Source organism: Silurus meridionalis, chromosome 20, assembly GCF_014805685.1.
Source record: "Silurus meridionalis isolate SWU-2019-XX chromosome 20, ASM1480568v1, whole genome shotgun sequence".
Taxonomy (NCBI): Eukaryota; Metazoa; Chordata; class Actinopteri; order Siluriformes; family Siluridae; genus Silurus; species Silurus meridionalis.
Genome location: NC_060903.1, coordinates 13,035,012 through 13,050,672, shown reverse-complemented (window position 1 = coordinate 13,050,672; position 15,661 = coordinate 13,035,012). Strand labels below are relative to the sequence as shown.

Below are 15,661 nucleotides of genomic sequence, written 5' to 3'. Positions count from 1 at the left end.
TTATGTGTAAGTTGTTCCGTTCATTTATTACATGCTTTAGTCTGTACTGGATATAATTAAGAGAAACATTTCTTGACTGGTTTCTTTCTCTCTGGGTTGTTGTTTGGTAAAAGAAGCAGCATTGTACTGGAAAAGAAATCAATGAAAATGCATATGTTAGTGTGTGGGTGTATGCAAGACCTTCATTTTTTTTGCACTATAACATGGGAACAGTGTAAACTTATACAGAACACATACACATAGGATTATATAAAACTTCGCTTCTTGCCTAGAAATGATAAGCCGTTTAGAATCCATGCAAATGTCTGGCAGACCGTTGAATTCTTTTTTGGATGACAGAGTGGGAAAGAGGGATCTCTCTCTCCATCTCTGTCTTTTTCTCTCTCACCCTTCCTCCCACCCTCCCTCTTCTTCCCTTCCTCTCCATCTCTCTCTCTCTCTCCCCTTTCTCTATCTGGCAGGGCTAGACATTGTTGGCAGGAGTGACCAGAATAAAAACAGCAACACCAGACACAGGAGAGAGGGAGAAAAAAAAAGCGCAACGATCCATCGAAACGCGGGCTTTGCCCTTTCTTAATTACGTTGCATCCAGTGTTTTTGCATTCAACCCCCCTCCTCCCTTCCTTTTTCCCCCCTTTTCTGAGACTTTTGTGAAGTGGTAATTAGCTCTAGGAGAATAAAACCAGCTGATTTGGATCGGGCTGGTGCATTTTGGGGCGAGATGGCTAACAGGATGGTTGCGCTGCTGCTTCTCGGCTTGCTGCTGCTCACCCTTCTGCAGCCTTCCCTACAGGGAGGTAGGTGTTCACTTCATTCACCCTGAACAAGCAGTTCTCGCTCGTATGCACCCAGGGACAGGTGCAGCTGTTCATTTTTTTTTTTCTTTTGCACTGTTTCTTTCATTTCAGCAAAGGAAGGATTTGACATGGTCATAACTGTATGCTCTTGAATTTAAGTATAGTGTCATAAACTAAACTTTATTAACTTTTCACACAGGAAACTGCAGCTTTAATATTGTCATTCCTTTCTCATAAGACACTCATACCGCAAATATGATTTATTTTTTTAATCTATATAAATCTATCAAGTGTTTAAGACAATAGCAGTCATCTCTGTATTTTATTTTTGTGTATTAGAAATACTTTTTTTTTTTTACAAGATTTTGTATCTTGTATGGGCTTTTGAAGTCATTGAAGTATTTTTTGTGTACTTTCCATCAAAAGTTTTGTATGCAACATAAGGTTCTTATGCATGGTATGTAGTATGCATGTCATATTAATGACAGGTCCCTAATTACATAAGTACATACTTTTTACACTTTTCAACATCTTGAAACATAAATCCACTTAGTACGTATTAATTCTCCCAGTACCATTGTTGTAACTTTTATAATAACTTGCATATACTTGCTTTGGGCAAATAGTTAACTTTTTAATATTAAAATAAGGGGTTAACTGTAGGTCCTCTTTTTTGTAACTAAAAATAAACTTGATGAAAATGCATAATGTACATTTCAAATTAATGCAATTAATATAGCACATTTGCTGTTTCTTAAACTTGGACTAATAGTGTCTTATATGTAATATTTCAGTTTCTATTAAGGGCTGCCGGGTTTGTTAATGTTAAGAAAAGTTTTATGTGTGCAGAACTCTGAAGCTACAGCTGCACTGTCACTTATGTCAGTTACATCACATAAAATTCAGTAATCAAGCCTCCTAGTAGAGCTGAAGCATGCAAGACCTGATTTTCCGACAGGTTTATTAGGCATTCAATGATTTTTTGGAGTGCTCTATGCATGCTGTTGCTGAATTCAAACTTTGTATTCAACATGGCAATGCGCAACAGAGTGCTCTCCTCAACTTCCAAAAGTTCTCCTCTTTTTCTCTGTTTTGAGTTTGAGCTTGTTTTTCGCTCTTGGAAGTGAATCATTTCGCTGTTACCCACAATTAGTGAGCATGTGAGCACAGCCAGAGTTCTTCACAAAGATTTATTTGTTTTCTCAATAGTGTTTCTTTTGCATTCATTCACAAAGGTGTAAAAAGCAGACTGTCATCTTTACTGTAGTTAACAAACTTATACCACAGAACTAATTCCTGTTGTCTATTTTACATATAAAGCCGTCTGTTCCACATCTTTAATTTCTTTATTCTGCAACATTCATTATAATAACTAAGTTACAGGCCATGAAAAGCAAAGCAAAAAAAAAAAACAGAGCTATTTCCAGTGATTCCTCTCTTCAAGCCAACTCTGTCTTGCTTTATATTTTTAAGTTGAGCTGAAAATGCAAGGCTGAAGGACACCTGCTAAATTTATGTGCTACTACATAAATTTGCCAGAGCTGGTTCCAAAAACACAGAACATTTAGTTTTGTTCTTTCTTGTGTCTCCAGCATAATGCATACCATTCTTGCATAGAAAACCATTAACTCTTAGGTAGTATATATTAGTATCAAGAGTCAAGTCAAGAAGCTTTTATTGTCATTTCAACCCTCTGAGTCAGTACACAGTGAAATGAGACAATGTTCCTCCAGAACCCTGGTGCTACATAAACAACATAAAACTACATACCAGAAAAACACAGAGCTAAGGATTAGTAAGTGTCCTTGCCACATAAAGTGCATCGTGCAAGACAAGACACAAGACAGTGTAGGACCATATACTAAACAGAAAATAGTGCTGTCAGGATGCCTACTGTGTATTATACAGTGCAGTGGGCAAGACAGAACTGGATACAGAAGTGTAAAAATAAAATAATTTTCATATAATATAATAACAATATTAATAACAAAATGTAAATATAGGTTGTGCAAAACAGCAATAGCAGCAGTCAAGGGATCCAGGAAGTAACTACATTGTACTTAGTAACTTATAAATAATTACTGTAGATGTAGTAAAAATTATGTGAAGGATCCAAGATAGACATATGTTGGAATTATGGTAGGGGGGAAAGTATCTGACTAGGAACAATGACTTAATTTTAAAATGTTGACTTTAATTAGTTCTAAAAGTGTATTCAAATTAGTTTAGACCTTGACAGTTTGTTTGGGAAGCAAGCACAGGTGGACTGTTTTTCTTGGTGAGTTACAGTAATAGAGGGAATGTAGCCAGATTTAGAGCAAATGTAAGAAAGCCAAATTGGAGAATAAATAGAATAGTCACAAAACCATTCCATCAGATTAGGCCCACCCTACTTGTGTCACTGGTTCCTTGCTTTTCTTTCGTGGGAGTGAGCAGTTTCTGGTCGACATCCAAAACTGCATCAATCAGACACATAGAGGATCCATTTGGAGGATGCAAATTAGATAGAAATAAATCATAGAGTTAATGAGATGACAACCACAAATATGTGTTTAATATAAATACATGTTTATGCATGAATATACATGTATATGCATGTATGCATAAACATGTATATCCATGCATATACATGTATATACATGTATATGCATGTATGCATATACGGTACATGAATGTACATGTATATATACAGTATGTATCTACATGTATATACTTTTTATATATTTTATACATAAAACCACACAAATCTTAAATCAAATCCAGTGCGTGTGTTGTGTTTGTCCAAGAATTTCAAAAGAATGATTGATTAATCCAATTGAACAAACACTCTCAGGCCTAAATTAGATTCAAGTAAACATATTTTTATTCTTTTCACTGCACAGGGAAACAAACCCTAAATTCTTGCTTAAGTTCACACATGTGTTACACATGCTGCGGATTGTCGGAAAGCTCTGGAGTATTCCTGTAAGCTTATAGCAACTTTCCTTTTAGTAACTAAACCATGATGTCATCAGGAAGAGGGGAGTTACCTCACTTTGGTTAAACATACACAAACCAGAATTACCACATGAGTGGCTAAAGTGTTGAAGGATTGTCTGGACCTAAACAGTCTGACAACTTTCTGACTTGAAAGGTTTTTTCAGTGAGCGAGTCTTATTTTGTCTCACTTTTTACTGAGTACACCTTTAGTTCTTTATCACACAGAAAATTAGTCAGGAATCTATTTAAATAGTTTCATAAGTGCCTCTTTAGTGTTGCCATTTAGTTTTCAATGTGTAATATTCTTTAAGGTCTAAAAATACCCAATAAATTAGTAGTTAAAGGTAATTTTGGGTTTTTTTTAATGGTTAGGTGAGCTCACTATTTAACTGTTTAAGCTCACTCTTCCAATCATTCCCATGTTCATGAAGTTTTGCCCCCAGTGTGTTTTTGGCCCATAAATTGTCTAAAAAAATGACTGACAGAAGGTGCATTCCAAAATAAACATAGCTTCTGAACTAGATGTCAGTTTTCCAAATGGGCTCTCTCAGTGAATTTTACAAGTTTAAGGTCCAGGCTAAATCTAAAACAGATATTATTTTTTTAAATTATATTTTAAATAACTACTTGTTTATTGACAGGTATGAAATACAATTAAAAAAATTTAACTATAGCACTGTTCACTGATACTTTCATACTGAATAATTAATACATTATATGAACTATTAAGTGTCTCAGGAAATAATGAAGAGTCATACATAATCAATGGTGGAAATATTGTGTTCTGCTACTGTTGTAATAATACACATTTTACCTGAGAGTCCTCTCTTGGATGCCCATGTCTGCAATGGGTCCTTGAATGCAGGCACTTTTTGATTGCATCTAAATGTATTATTTTTATAATTATTTTACACTTTTACAGTGACATGTACTCAAGTACTGTAAGGATATAATGTAACGCATATAGCTTCTTTTAAAACCAATGCAAATGTATTCAAATTTTAAGTGCTTTGTGTGTTTTTATTTTAATTAAACCCTTACACTGGACATCTAAAAAATAAATAAAAATGATGAAAAAAAGGCTTTTGGTGTAAAATGTGCAGTTTTTAATACCACTCTGAATCAAATCTATACACAACTCTTAGTTTGTCTTTAAACAAACTAATTTTATTAACCTCATTCTTACTGTGTGTTTGAATGGATTACTACCAGGAAAGATTAACACCACACCCATCTTTAAAACCTCACACTGATGATGTGAACCCTGTGGTCCTCAAGCAGCTAGTTAATGGTGTTGGCCTTGCATTTCAAATATATATGCCTTAAGGATGAGTATACATACTGACTCATAAATAATATAATATAATATAATATAATATAATATAATATAATATATTATAATATAATATAATATAATATAATGCTTATTTTTGGATCTTACAGTAAAGTGTTACTTTCTTGATGCCACATTATTAGTCTCTTTCACTTTACAGTCTCCTAACTATTGTGAATTATTATGGAGTTTTGGCTTCTGCAGATCAGGACCTTAACATAACAAAACATTAATTCTCCTTTTTTTGACATCAGGCTGGCCACACTTTAAGCAGGTAAAATTACATCCAGATCATCAGGTATTGCCAGTTCTGCTGCCCCATCCTGTAAAAATCTTCAATCAGATTATCTACTGTGCTGGAATTGAAAATGTGTTCTGTGAGCACCTCTCAATGCATTTAATCCTTTAGGAAGTGCTGGCTTTCTAGCTCTAGAGGTTTTTGGCTGCCTGAGAGAATTAATGTGACACCTCTTGTGTCTCGTTGTGTGTTGGCCGAAGTCACTGCTAAAGGATTTAAGAGCTTTTGCTTTCAATGTCTTGGGTTCCAAGCTGATATTAACTGTGCTTTATGAATCTATCTTAGAGAAAGGTTATATAGAGGGGATATGGTTCATTGTGTACTGGAGTTACTCCTCATTCCTTGTGCGAGAACAAATATAAACTTAAAAGTTCCCAGTTCTGCCCTTAAAAGACTCAATCTCTATTCTCTGGAAATCAGTTAGGGACCCTTAAAAACTAGGTCATGTCTGATCACATCTATTATTATGAGGACAGTGTGGATTACTCGGTGAAAAAGCTCAGAAAGGGAAAAACATTTATGTGTATTTCACACTGATCTCATAAAGAATTCATATAAAATTTTATACTTAAGAGTGATTTTGCTACTAAATCCCACTAGTGAAATCCAACTAAATCCCAATGCTGCCACTAAACCCCTAAGCAATACTTCACTGGTTGGTTGTCACATGCATCAGGTATGGTTTAATCTGTCTTTTTTTTTGTACTATGTGTGTTCCCTGTGTTCACCCACAGTGACCTCAACTCTCAACACTATGCTCCACTAGTTTCCAGGACTGTTGGCTGGAATACAGAAATGCTACCAGCGATAAGGGCTTTCATTTAGCCAGATTACTTTATACTGCTTATTCACAATCAAAGGCCGTTAACAGATCTGACAGTTTATCAGACATGTCTTTGACGCTGTGGTATAATAAACACTGCCGTCCTCATGCACACACGGCATAAGACTAGGACAGCATTGTATGAAAATCACTTAACCAAACATCCCAGACTTCCATTTTAGCACGGTTGAACAATGGCATTCATTTTATCAGAGTTTTATTGAAGCTGTTTTTCTACAGTTTAAAATGTTCTCATTGGCCAGGGTGACTTTATAAAGGGGATTTTAAAAGTTTCTGTGACACTGACTTTCATCTTATGTATGTAAATAAATGCTATTTATCCAGAAATTGTCAAAAACCTTCATGACATTTACTGTATAAAACCTACATACAAGGCAAAAACAAAAGAGAATGTTGTGTGATAAAATATCCAGTAATTCATTCTTAGCCATTACATGTAGACACTCTAACCTATTCCATATACATTTATATTTATGGAATTTAACCTTTTTTTAAAAATCAGTTTACATATACCTCGTTTACACAAATGAGCAGTAAGGGCCTTGCTTAAGCGCCCAGTACCGGCCACTCAATGATGCTAAGTGTTGTCACAACCCTCTGATAAGAAGTCCAACATCTTAATCACTGAGCTACCACTTTAAATTTGTAGTGTAAGATACTTAATTTATACACCTTTGTTCCAATTGCAATTTTTTTTTCAATGTAATTTTAGATTTGTCAGTTGGAGGTTTATGTTTTTTCCTACATTCTTCATAAGTGAAAAGCTCTCCGTATTGGTCATAATTGATAGATTTGTTATAAAATGTTTACAAATATGGAATGACTGCTTTTCATATTAGATTTCACCATATTTGGGTAACGTGCAATTGAAATATATGTGTATAAATCCGCAGTACCTTGCACTACACATTTGTACATTTGTAATTGTACATTTGTATCAAAATTTACATTATGAAGTTATTTACATTATTTCTTCAGTCCAATTCTGCACTGATTTTGAAAAATCCTAACCTGTCAGCTCAGTGCTTTTGCTTTTTTTTTTTTACCAAATTGGAAGATTACAATAACTTCCAAAATATCATGTCCATAGCATTACTAAAATATTGCTGCAAGTTTTGCCACTACTGTGGCCTAGAGTATTGTTCCTAACTGAATTAACAATATGCTACAACTATTTGCACTATGACCGCAAAAATTCCAAAGTTAATGTCAGTGTGAGGATTGCTTGAAAGTTATTTCTGTCCCTGTGGAGACCATGCCAAATTCAAGACAAAGAACCACGCTTTAATAAAACTATTTGTTCCAGAACAAGTCTGGCTTAATTTCAGGTTGGCCAAAAAGTGGGGCCGGTATAATAGATATTAAAAAAATCATAGTTTTTGACGGTAATATGCCTGAACTTGTGGTTTGATTCTTCCCTTGTCTCCAATGAATCAGATCGCATGTGGCAAAAGTCGGTTAATTTGCTGTTATAAAGCAATACATCTGCAAGACATTCTGAATGGCTTGTCACTGTTTGCTTTATGATTGCCATAAAACAACCGTTGTGTTTTTACTGCATTTTATTATTCCCTGTGTTACATCAGGTCAGAGAAATATCTGGCCAAATGGCTGAATATCTGGCCTAAATGATTTAATACAATGATAAGAATATACAATAAGAACTTGTTAATTGCTTTTAGGTCATTTATTAGTTTCTACATTTATTAGTTTCTACTGTGATCTCTATAGGAGTGCAGAGTGCACACAAAACTGACGGGTGTCAGTATTATTTTTTTAATCCAAAAATACTTTTAAGTGAAATACTTTTTCCCAACTTTAACTATACAATATCTTTAATTATCTGTTTTTTAAATATTCTATACTATGGCTTTGAATAGGGTTAATTAAAGCATTGATGCTGCTTTTTTGGAAAATGTTTTAAATAAAAAATATATAATTCATGGCAGTTTTGTAAATCATTTTTTTTAATAAAAGAAAATATATGAATATTACAGTGCTAGAAATACTTGAAAACATTACACACTGAAACCTTTATTGCACATTAAATTTTTAATCCTGGAAAAGCATGACATTGGGTGGTACAGTTATAACGTAGTGGATCAACCCAGCCCTGTGATATCTGATGCTATTCTTCTCAAGCTTTTTGCGCAGGCTGTATTTTGCAGTATGATGCTTATAAGATTTAAACCTGGCATTCTAACTGCATCAGGACTTGGCAAAAGAGACTCGGTTCTATCGAACAGATTTGAGAAGCAAAAAAATGCCCTTCATCGAGTTTTGAAGGCCATTCTTCATCAAAAGTATAGGAAAAGCTTTGCCAAAGTGAACAGCATACACTTTGGCTTTTAAACAGTGCTGTCTGTGTGCTGTGTGCTTATTTGATTTTTGCATTCTTCACAGTAATGCTCTCTCTGTACCACAGATGTGTTCAACTGAAGAGACAGAGGGAGAAGTGGGAGGGCTTCATATCAAGGAAATTTACTCTCATACTTTCATGTTCATCTTTCAACTCTGTCCACTTTTTTCTCTTCATGAAAAAACTGAATGTCAGTAGAGTCAGTCTGTCTATGCCTTAAAGGCCGATTGTAGTTGGCATAAATTACGAGTAAGATATTAAACCTAGTTCAGTAATCCAGCCGTAACTGGCAACGGAAGTTAATTTAGTATATGTATATTTAATGTATTTCAAAATCTGAATGTCAAGAGACATGAGGCCAGCAGAGGTTTTAAAGCTGGCCATATTGATTTAATAACAGCCACAATTAAATTGCCATGTGTGTGTGTGTGTGTGTGTGTGTGTGTGTGTGTGTGTGTGTGTAGAGCTGAAAAAGTATTTATATATATGCATTCGTGAGACTATAATGTTATTTGGCACATTGCTAAAACACCCTTCATTAGTGTCCATGGAGAAAATCTACAAACTAAAATCCTAACCAAGTATAAAGGTCACTGTAGAAAGACAAAAGGTTTTCATTATTCAACAATTTTTTTTATAATCCTTGAAGACTTTCGACTAATTCAGTCATCGGTAATGAAGCGAGATATTATTTTAAAAGAAAATAAATGCAGTTCACAGAGGTGTGATTTGCATGTGACGTGTCATTAAATAGCAACCCCAGTTATAAACAAGTAATAAAAACAACTTGAGATGATTCCCTGTGCGTCAATCAAATCTATAAAACCCCAAAATACCTGTGACGTGATAGTTTTTTTAAACAGTTCTATGAAACGCTTATTGATTTCATCTTTTTAATATAGTGTTTCTTTAAAAATAACTTGCTGTACATCAATATGGTGAATTTTCCTTTCATATCTGTATTTTAACTCTGACACTGTCTGTATGGCAGAGCCATGCCAGCTCATTCATACATATTCTGTTTCCATTTTTTTCATCATAGATGAAAGATGTCAATATTCTGAAATGCAAAAAAAAGCTTATTAAACAGCTAATTTTGTCCTTCAAAATCTTGAAGGACAAAAATCTATTATTGAATGTGGAGAAAATTAAAATGTAAAAAAAAAAAAAAAATAGAGCAGCTGAATTTATTCATTCGCCTTCAGGGGTCCTATTTAGCATAACACCAGGGTTAACTGAAAAAAACAGATTGTTGCTATTAAAAAAAATGAAACACGATTGAGTCTGCAGTTATAGTAAAGGGTGGTGTGGCTTTATCACTCCGAATATTATTTTCCAATAACAGCACATCAAAAAGTGTTTTATTCTCCTCAAAAATACAGGAATTTGCCAAAGCTCAATTATAACTATACACAGGAATTATTTCCAACAGCCAAATGTTGTGTTTTGTTGTTACAGCAGCTTGTCATGTTTACTGCTAAAGATTTCAGTGTTGGAAAGATGTAATCCAGGAACAAGGTGAATGTGCAGACAATGGTCAAGTGACCTACAAAAAAAACATCAAACTAGGCAAGACTGTGTCTATAACATCAAAACAGGATCAAAATTAGGCTATTAGAATATCAAAGCTGGGTAACAAATGTATCAAGGGTTAGAGCATATACTTTGTGACAATCAAAGAAACACGACATCTTAAATAAACTTACTAATCAAAGTGCAAACTGAACACAGATGAGAGTAATCAGAACACACCAGTGAGTCAACCAATGACAAAACATGGACAGAGATGGAGTAGGACTCAAGACAAAACAAATGTGGCAATGCAAACAAGTACTTATCTACACTTGAGAAAGTGTAGTCAAACCGACAGGGTCTGGCTGTTGCACCCAGTACAAGAGGGAAGCCCCTCACACTTTACCTTCAACTGTGACAAAGCACTGGCACTGGCACTGGAGACTCCTTCTTAAATTGCTTAATAAACATCTCAGAGGGAATTATTGTAATAAAATGTTTATGTAAAACCTCCACTCTATACAGTAAATTACATTTACATTTCTATAATATAATAATAAATAATAGCATATTAATATAAACTAATTTCCAGAGTGGAAATTTGTCAAATTTCCACAGACAAAAAAAACATACATAATTCAATCTTTTACTGAGTAATACAATGGTATTGTACAATATTAACATTTGGATTGCATATATAGTTATTATCACTGATATTTCATTATATTTCAATGATTATAATGAATAAGTGGCTATGCAGTATTCTCATTGCAATATGTTGTTCTAATGCTAATGGTATTTGTAACCTTGCTCTTCGTCCTTACACAGGAAGGAGACAGGAAATCCGACTTTTGATTCTGAAAACGTGACTCTTCCTTTGTACCCATGGCACTCCAACTGTAATATATAAAACTTTCACTCAAAGGGCAGCACCCATGTTTCCAATCAGCCCAATGAACCCACCAGCTCAAAGGGGCATTGTATAAAAGGTCTATGTTATGTTAGTTTCGTTCAAGATCTGTATCAAACAGCCCTTTCTCTCATTCGTTTCATTATGGAAAAATACTTCCAAATGTCTGGCTGGTTTTAAGCTGTTTTTTCTGATTAAGATGACCCGTGGTTCTTTCAAGTGAGAGCAAACAGCGGAGAGGAAAAAAACAGATAGTTTGTTTTCGCTGGACGGAAATGGCGAGCGTTTCGGTCCCGTTTTACAAAGCAGGCCTAAGGTATCCAAAACCATGTGATGTCCTTGGGAGTTCTAACCACAGATCTGGTGTGATGAGTCCAGACACCATGAAACTCAATCACTTCCCAGGCATCTGCTGTTTTTAAATGTTTTTTAATATATTTTTTTTTAGAACAGCTTTTGAAGAGCATCTTCCCTCCAGCTCTATCACTGCATGCATGAGCTCATCTGTTTTCTAAAGGGATGTCTGCCATAGACTTTCAAATAAAGGATCTTTTGCAAGACTTCCAATTACCCCAAGAGAGACAGGCCGCTTTGCAAAAAAACATAAGTCATAAAGTCCTTTGAAATTTCCCATGCTGTTGTGAAGATATACAAAATCCAAATTGGCGCTGCTTTCTAGGTTGACCATTTTTTTCCCCTCCCGGATGGAAAGGCAGCCAGCCTTAGACTAAACAATATCGGCTGTTCAAGAATCAGCCAATTTGTTTGTGATTTTGCAATTTTTTGCATGATGTAGGTATCTGTCCTCACAATGCCTTTACCAAATAAATGCTAATGCAATTTCTCTTTCTATCAAGTGTATGGTTCAGGAACCCTGTTAACAGTTTATGCTTGTTTTCCGCAAGCAATGAACATGACCTTAACCTTATTTGAAACTCTTTTTTTATTTTTTCAGCACCTCATTTTTTAGCACTGAATTTAATCATTAGTGCCAAAACCAATTGAAAATCCCCACAGCTAGCTGTAACCTGAATACCACACTTACTGATTCTTGGAGTCAGAATAGTTTCTTCTGCTTTCTTTCTTTTCTCACATGGTTTTGAAAAATGAGATGGTTGAAAGATGATCTTTTAAGCTATTGTTCTTTAATGTCACCTATGGACCTTTTCACTGCACATTTATAATAATTTTCCACAAAATGTGTGTGTCTCTGAGAAAGACATTCAGATAAAAAAAAAAATAAAAAATAAAAAATACTGTTAGCTAACATGCTGATTAGCCAAATGTCTTCAGATGATTGTTATATCTATAAATGATCACATAGTAAATGGCTAGTCAGCTGTATTACATAAAATAACATATTAGGACAAAATTGCCGAGCGGTGTCTTAGGTCATTTTCTTGAACATTTAGAATCTTCATTGCTAATACCAGCCATCTAGCTTCCATACACAAGATACAATTTGGCTTTGTTTGAAATACCAAAATTACTTTTCAGAACTGGAACCATATTCAGAAACACACACACACACACAAACACACACACACACATATACACCATCATTATACCCTTAACTATAATTGCAAGGAAAAAATTGTGTTTAACTTTTGTATATGCAGTGCATTGCCACATTGCACTTCAGTATGGTGAAAATTTGTTTAATATAATTTCAATCATAAGTTTGACTTAGAGCTTTCCATTTTGTTTGAAACTGATGCAAACCAGAGTTACTATACCCTCAGAACTGTGTGTAAGCTTACAGATGCTGCCAAAAAAACAGGCACTTTTCCTTTCCCTGTCTTTGTTTATGTTTTTAGTATTCCTTTGCCATATTGCATACTTAACAGCCTATTAGTGCCTGCACACATTTAGCAGAACTTTGGCCTGACTTTCGAGAAGAGGTTTTGTAGATTGCTGACGCCCTTGTTCCCTGAATTACCCATCCATCACAACTCACTATTTGCTTTTTAGAATTAGGTAATTTGTTGAAATTGTAATTTCAGTACGCAAGTGGAAAAGGAGTCCACCCCACTAGACACAGAAGACTTATGCTTTGGATAGTTTTATGTAAAAAAATTCAGTAAATTGTTGATAATTCCTTCCTCTAAAAGGATGGTATTGTTCTTTTGTTCGTTTCTTTCAGGTGTGTATGTGCCTGCTGGTACAGGAGGCGGAATTTCGGGAGTTTTCCCAGGTTTGTCAAAATCTTTAAATGTTCTTGAAATAAACGGTGTTCTTTATAAGATATGATACATTTAGATCAATTAATTAAAGCTCACATACAGGCAGTGTGTGAAAACTGTGGGATAAAAAATGCTTTAATGTTTAATAGTTAGGGTTTAGGTGCAATTGATGTATAACGTTTTTAGGGCTAACATGCAGGAAATTCTCTTCTGATTTTCTGAATATGTCTTCTGATATTTGCAGATTTCTACTTCAACATAAGGAAATAATGAAAACATTTTTAAATTCCCATTATTCTAGTCAGTATTATGTTGTCAATATTAATATATGTATCAGTATTGTGGCTCTCTTAAAAATAGTTCAGGACCTTCAATACATAGTGCATCACATTTTAGTCACATGATTCATGAATTGCAAAAAAAAAAAAAAAAAGAAAGATTTTCTTATGATCTGGCCATGAATTGTACTCTTGGGAGATAAAATATATCTTACATCTTCAGAGTAATCTTAATTTTAGGATTCTACAGATAGATGGGTGAGAATTAAAGCAAAAAACACAGAAACAAAAATGTTTTAGTAAGGTGTTGGACCACCGTTAGCCACCTATTCAACATCATAGCAGCCTTGCATTTAATTCTATATGCTTTTGAAAATGAACTGAAGAGACATTATTAGTGCTTACAGTACATGTCACACCAAATCTCACAAAGCTGTTCAATTGGGTTTAGATCTGGTAACTATGAGAGTATAGTGTGTGATTTACATTATTTTGAATTCTCATTAAACCATGACCATCTGGGTTACCCTGGAAAATGACCATTCCCATTAGGATAGAAAAGTTCCATCAAACAATACCTGATAAAGAAATCAATAATAACAAAGCCATTAGTTTTGCCTTTAATTTGTCTTCAGTGTAAAAAACCTTGAAGGTTCCCCAAAAAAATCAAACATAAGGATCTTTATTGGTTTTAGACTTATACAGGTTTACACAGGAAGTGGAGAGCATTGGTTCAAATGGTGCATCCCTTATGGCTAAACCCTACCTATAATTTTAAAAAGCTGTAAAAACTATAAAAAATAAATCCTGTTGAATTCACTGTTCATTGTGGCACAAGTGGATAATCTTATCCGTGTTTTCAGAGAAGAGCACTTGAGTAGGGAGAGCTAAAACAAACATATAAAATGTTAGCCTACATAAGACATAACACTATTTCTTGCACTTTGTATTACAGGAGGTGCTGGGGTCCCGTTCAAACCGGCCAAATCTGGAGGTAGGTTTGATTTTGTCTTTCCAAAGACTCTTAAAGGTCCAGTAAAGCCACCCCATCTATATTTTAGTCTATTATTATGAAGATATTGCTTAAAACATATATTACATAATCCTTTCACACTCAAAGCACTGCATATGTTTAAAATTTATTCATTTATTATATCACTTTAACTTGTTCTGTGATGTACCCCAGCAACAGCATTTGGCATTTCAAATTAATTATTAGATAGAGCACTGATAGTAATGACAAGGCCCAAGCAGCATATTTTTATCCTGAATGGACTGAAATTAGGAATCATAGAAACTACCGAATATATTTTGTGAACTTGTAAAAGTTGCAAGAATGGCTAACAAGTCTTGGCAGGACAAACAGCATACCAACCAGTGGTGGACAAAGTACACAAACCATGTACTTGAGTTAAAGTAGAGATGCACTTAGTAAAATATTACTCTAGTAAAAGTAAAAGTGCTCCCTTTTAACTTTTACTTGAGAAAAAGTACAAAAGTATTTGCTTCGCATAATTGTATTATGATTTATTATGACTATAATGGTCCTATTATCATTTTTGTCACAAGACTCTTACTTAATCAACTCTGTTTATGTGAAAAGACTCTTACGTTAGTCTTACCACACCAATCTATTAGTAGAATGATATTAATTAGTCAAACACTGATTGATATCTATTAAAATTATCATGAGCCAAACATCTTCTTTTTAACTATTAAAAATCACACAAATAAGGCTGCAGGTGTTGTGGCAAGTTACAGTCAGAGGTTTCCTCCATCATTTATTACTCTCAAAATGTTCTGCTTGCTGGTGAACTGACATTGAACTGTTCATGCTAATTAGATACCACCAAGCGGCAATCAAGACACGTTAAAAATAGAGCGTGCGCTCTACCCTGATTAAGGGCTTGCTGTGTGCTTGAACAATTAAGTTTTTATCCATTTATAAATAAAATGGAACATTGAGTAAAAAATGAAGTTGAGTAAAAAATAAGATATGTGATGTTGAAATGTAGTGAAGTTAAAGTAAAATAGTAATACTTCAGTAATGTACAGACAAGAAAAAGCTAATTAAGTACAGTAACAAATTACATTTACTTTATTACTGTCCACCACTGATAACAAAATCCATCCTTGTTTCGCATAACAAAATTTTCAAAATATAGTCT

The 15,661-nt window shown here is 34.3% G+C and overlaps 1 protein-coding gene across 32 annotated transcripts in view; it reads left to right on the top strand.

The window, feature by feature from the left end:
• Positions 1–481: 481 nt before the first annotated feature.
• Positions 482–15,661, top strand: part of elna (elastin a) — a 71,212-nt gene continuing 56,032 nt past the window's right edge. For 10 of the 32 annotated variants that reach the window (XM_046876292.1, XM_046876287.1, XM_046876272.1 and 7 more), the window contains exons 1-3: positions 488–797; positions 13,176–13,226; positions 14,449–14,487. In XM_046876292.1, coding sequence (XP_046732248.1) covers positions 722–797; positions 13,176–13,226; positions 14,449–14,487 — 166 coding nt within the window. In that variant the 5' untranslated portion in view covers positions 488–721. Of the gene's footprint in view, positions 798–13,175; positions 13,227–14,448; positions 14,488–15,661 lie in introns of all 32 variants that reach the window. The other 22 variants (XM_046876293.1, XM_046876284.1, XM_046876291.1 and 19 more) reach the window with 8 other exon arrangements.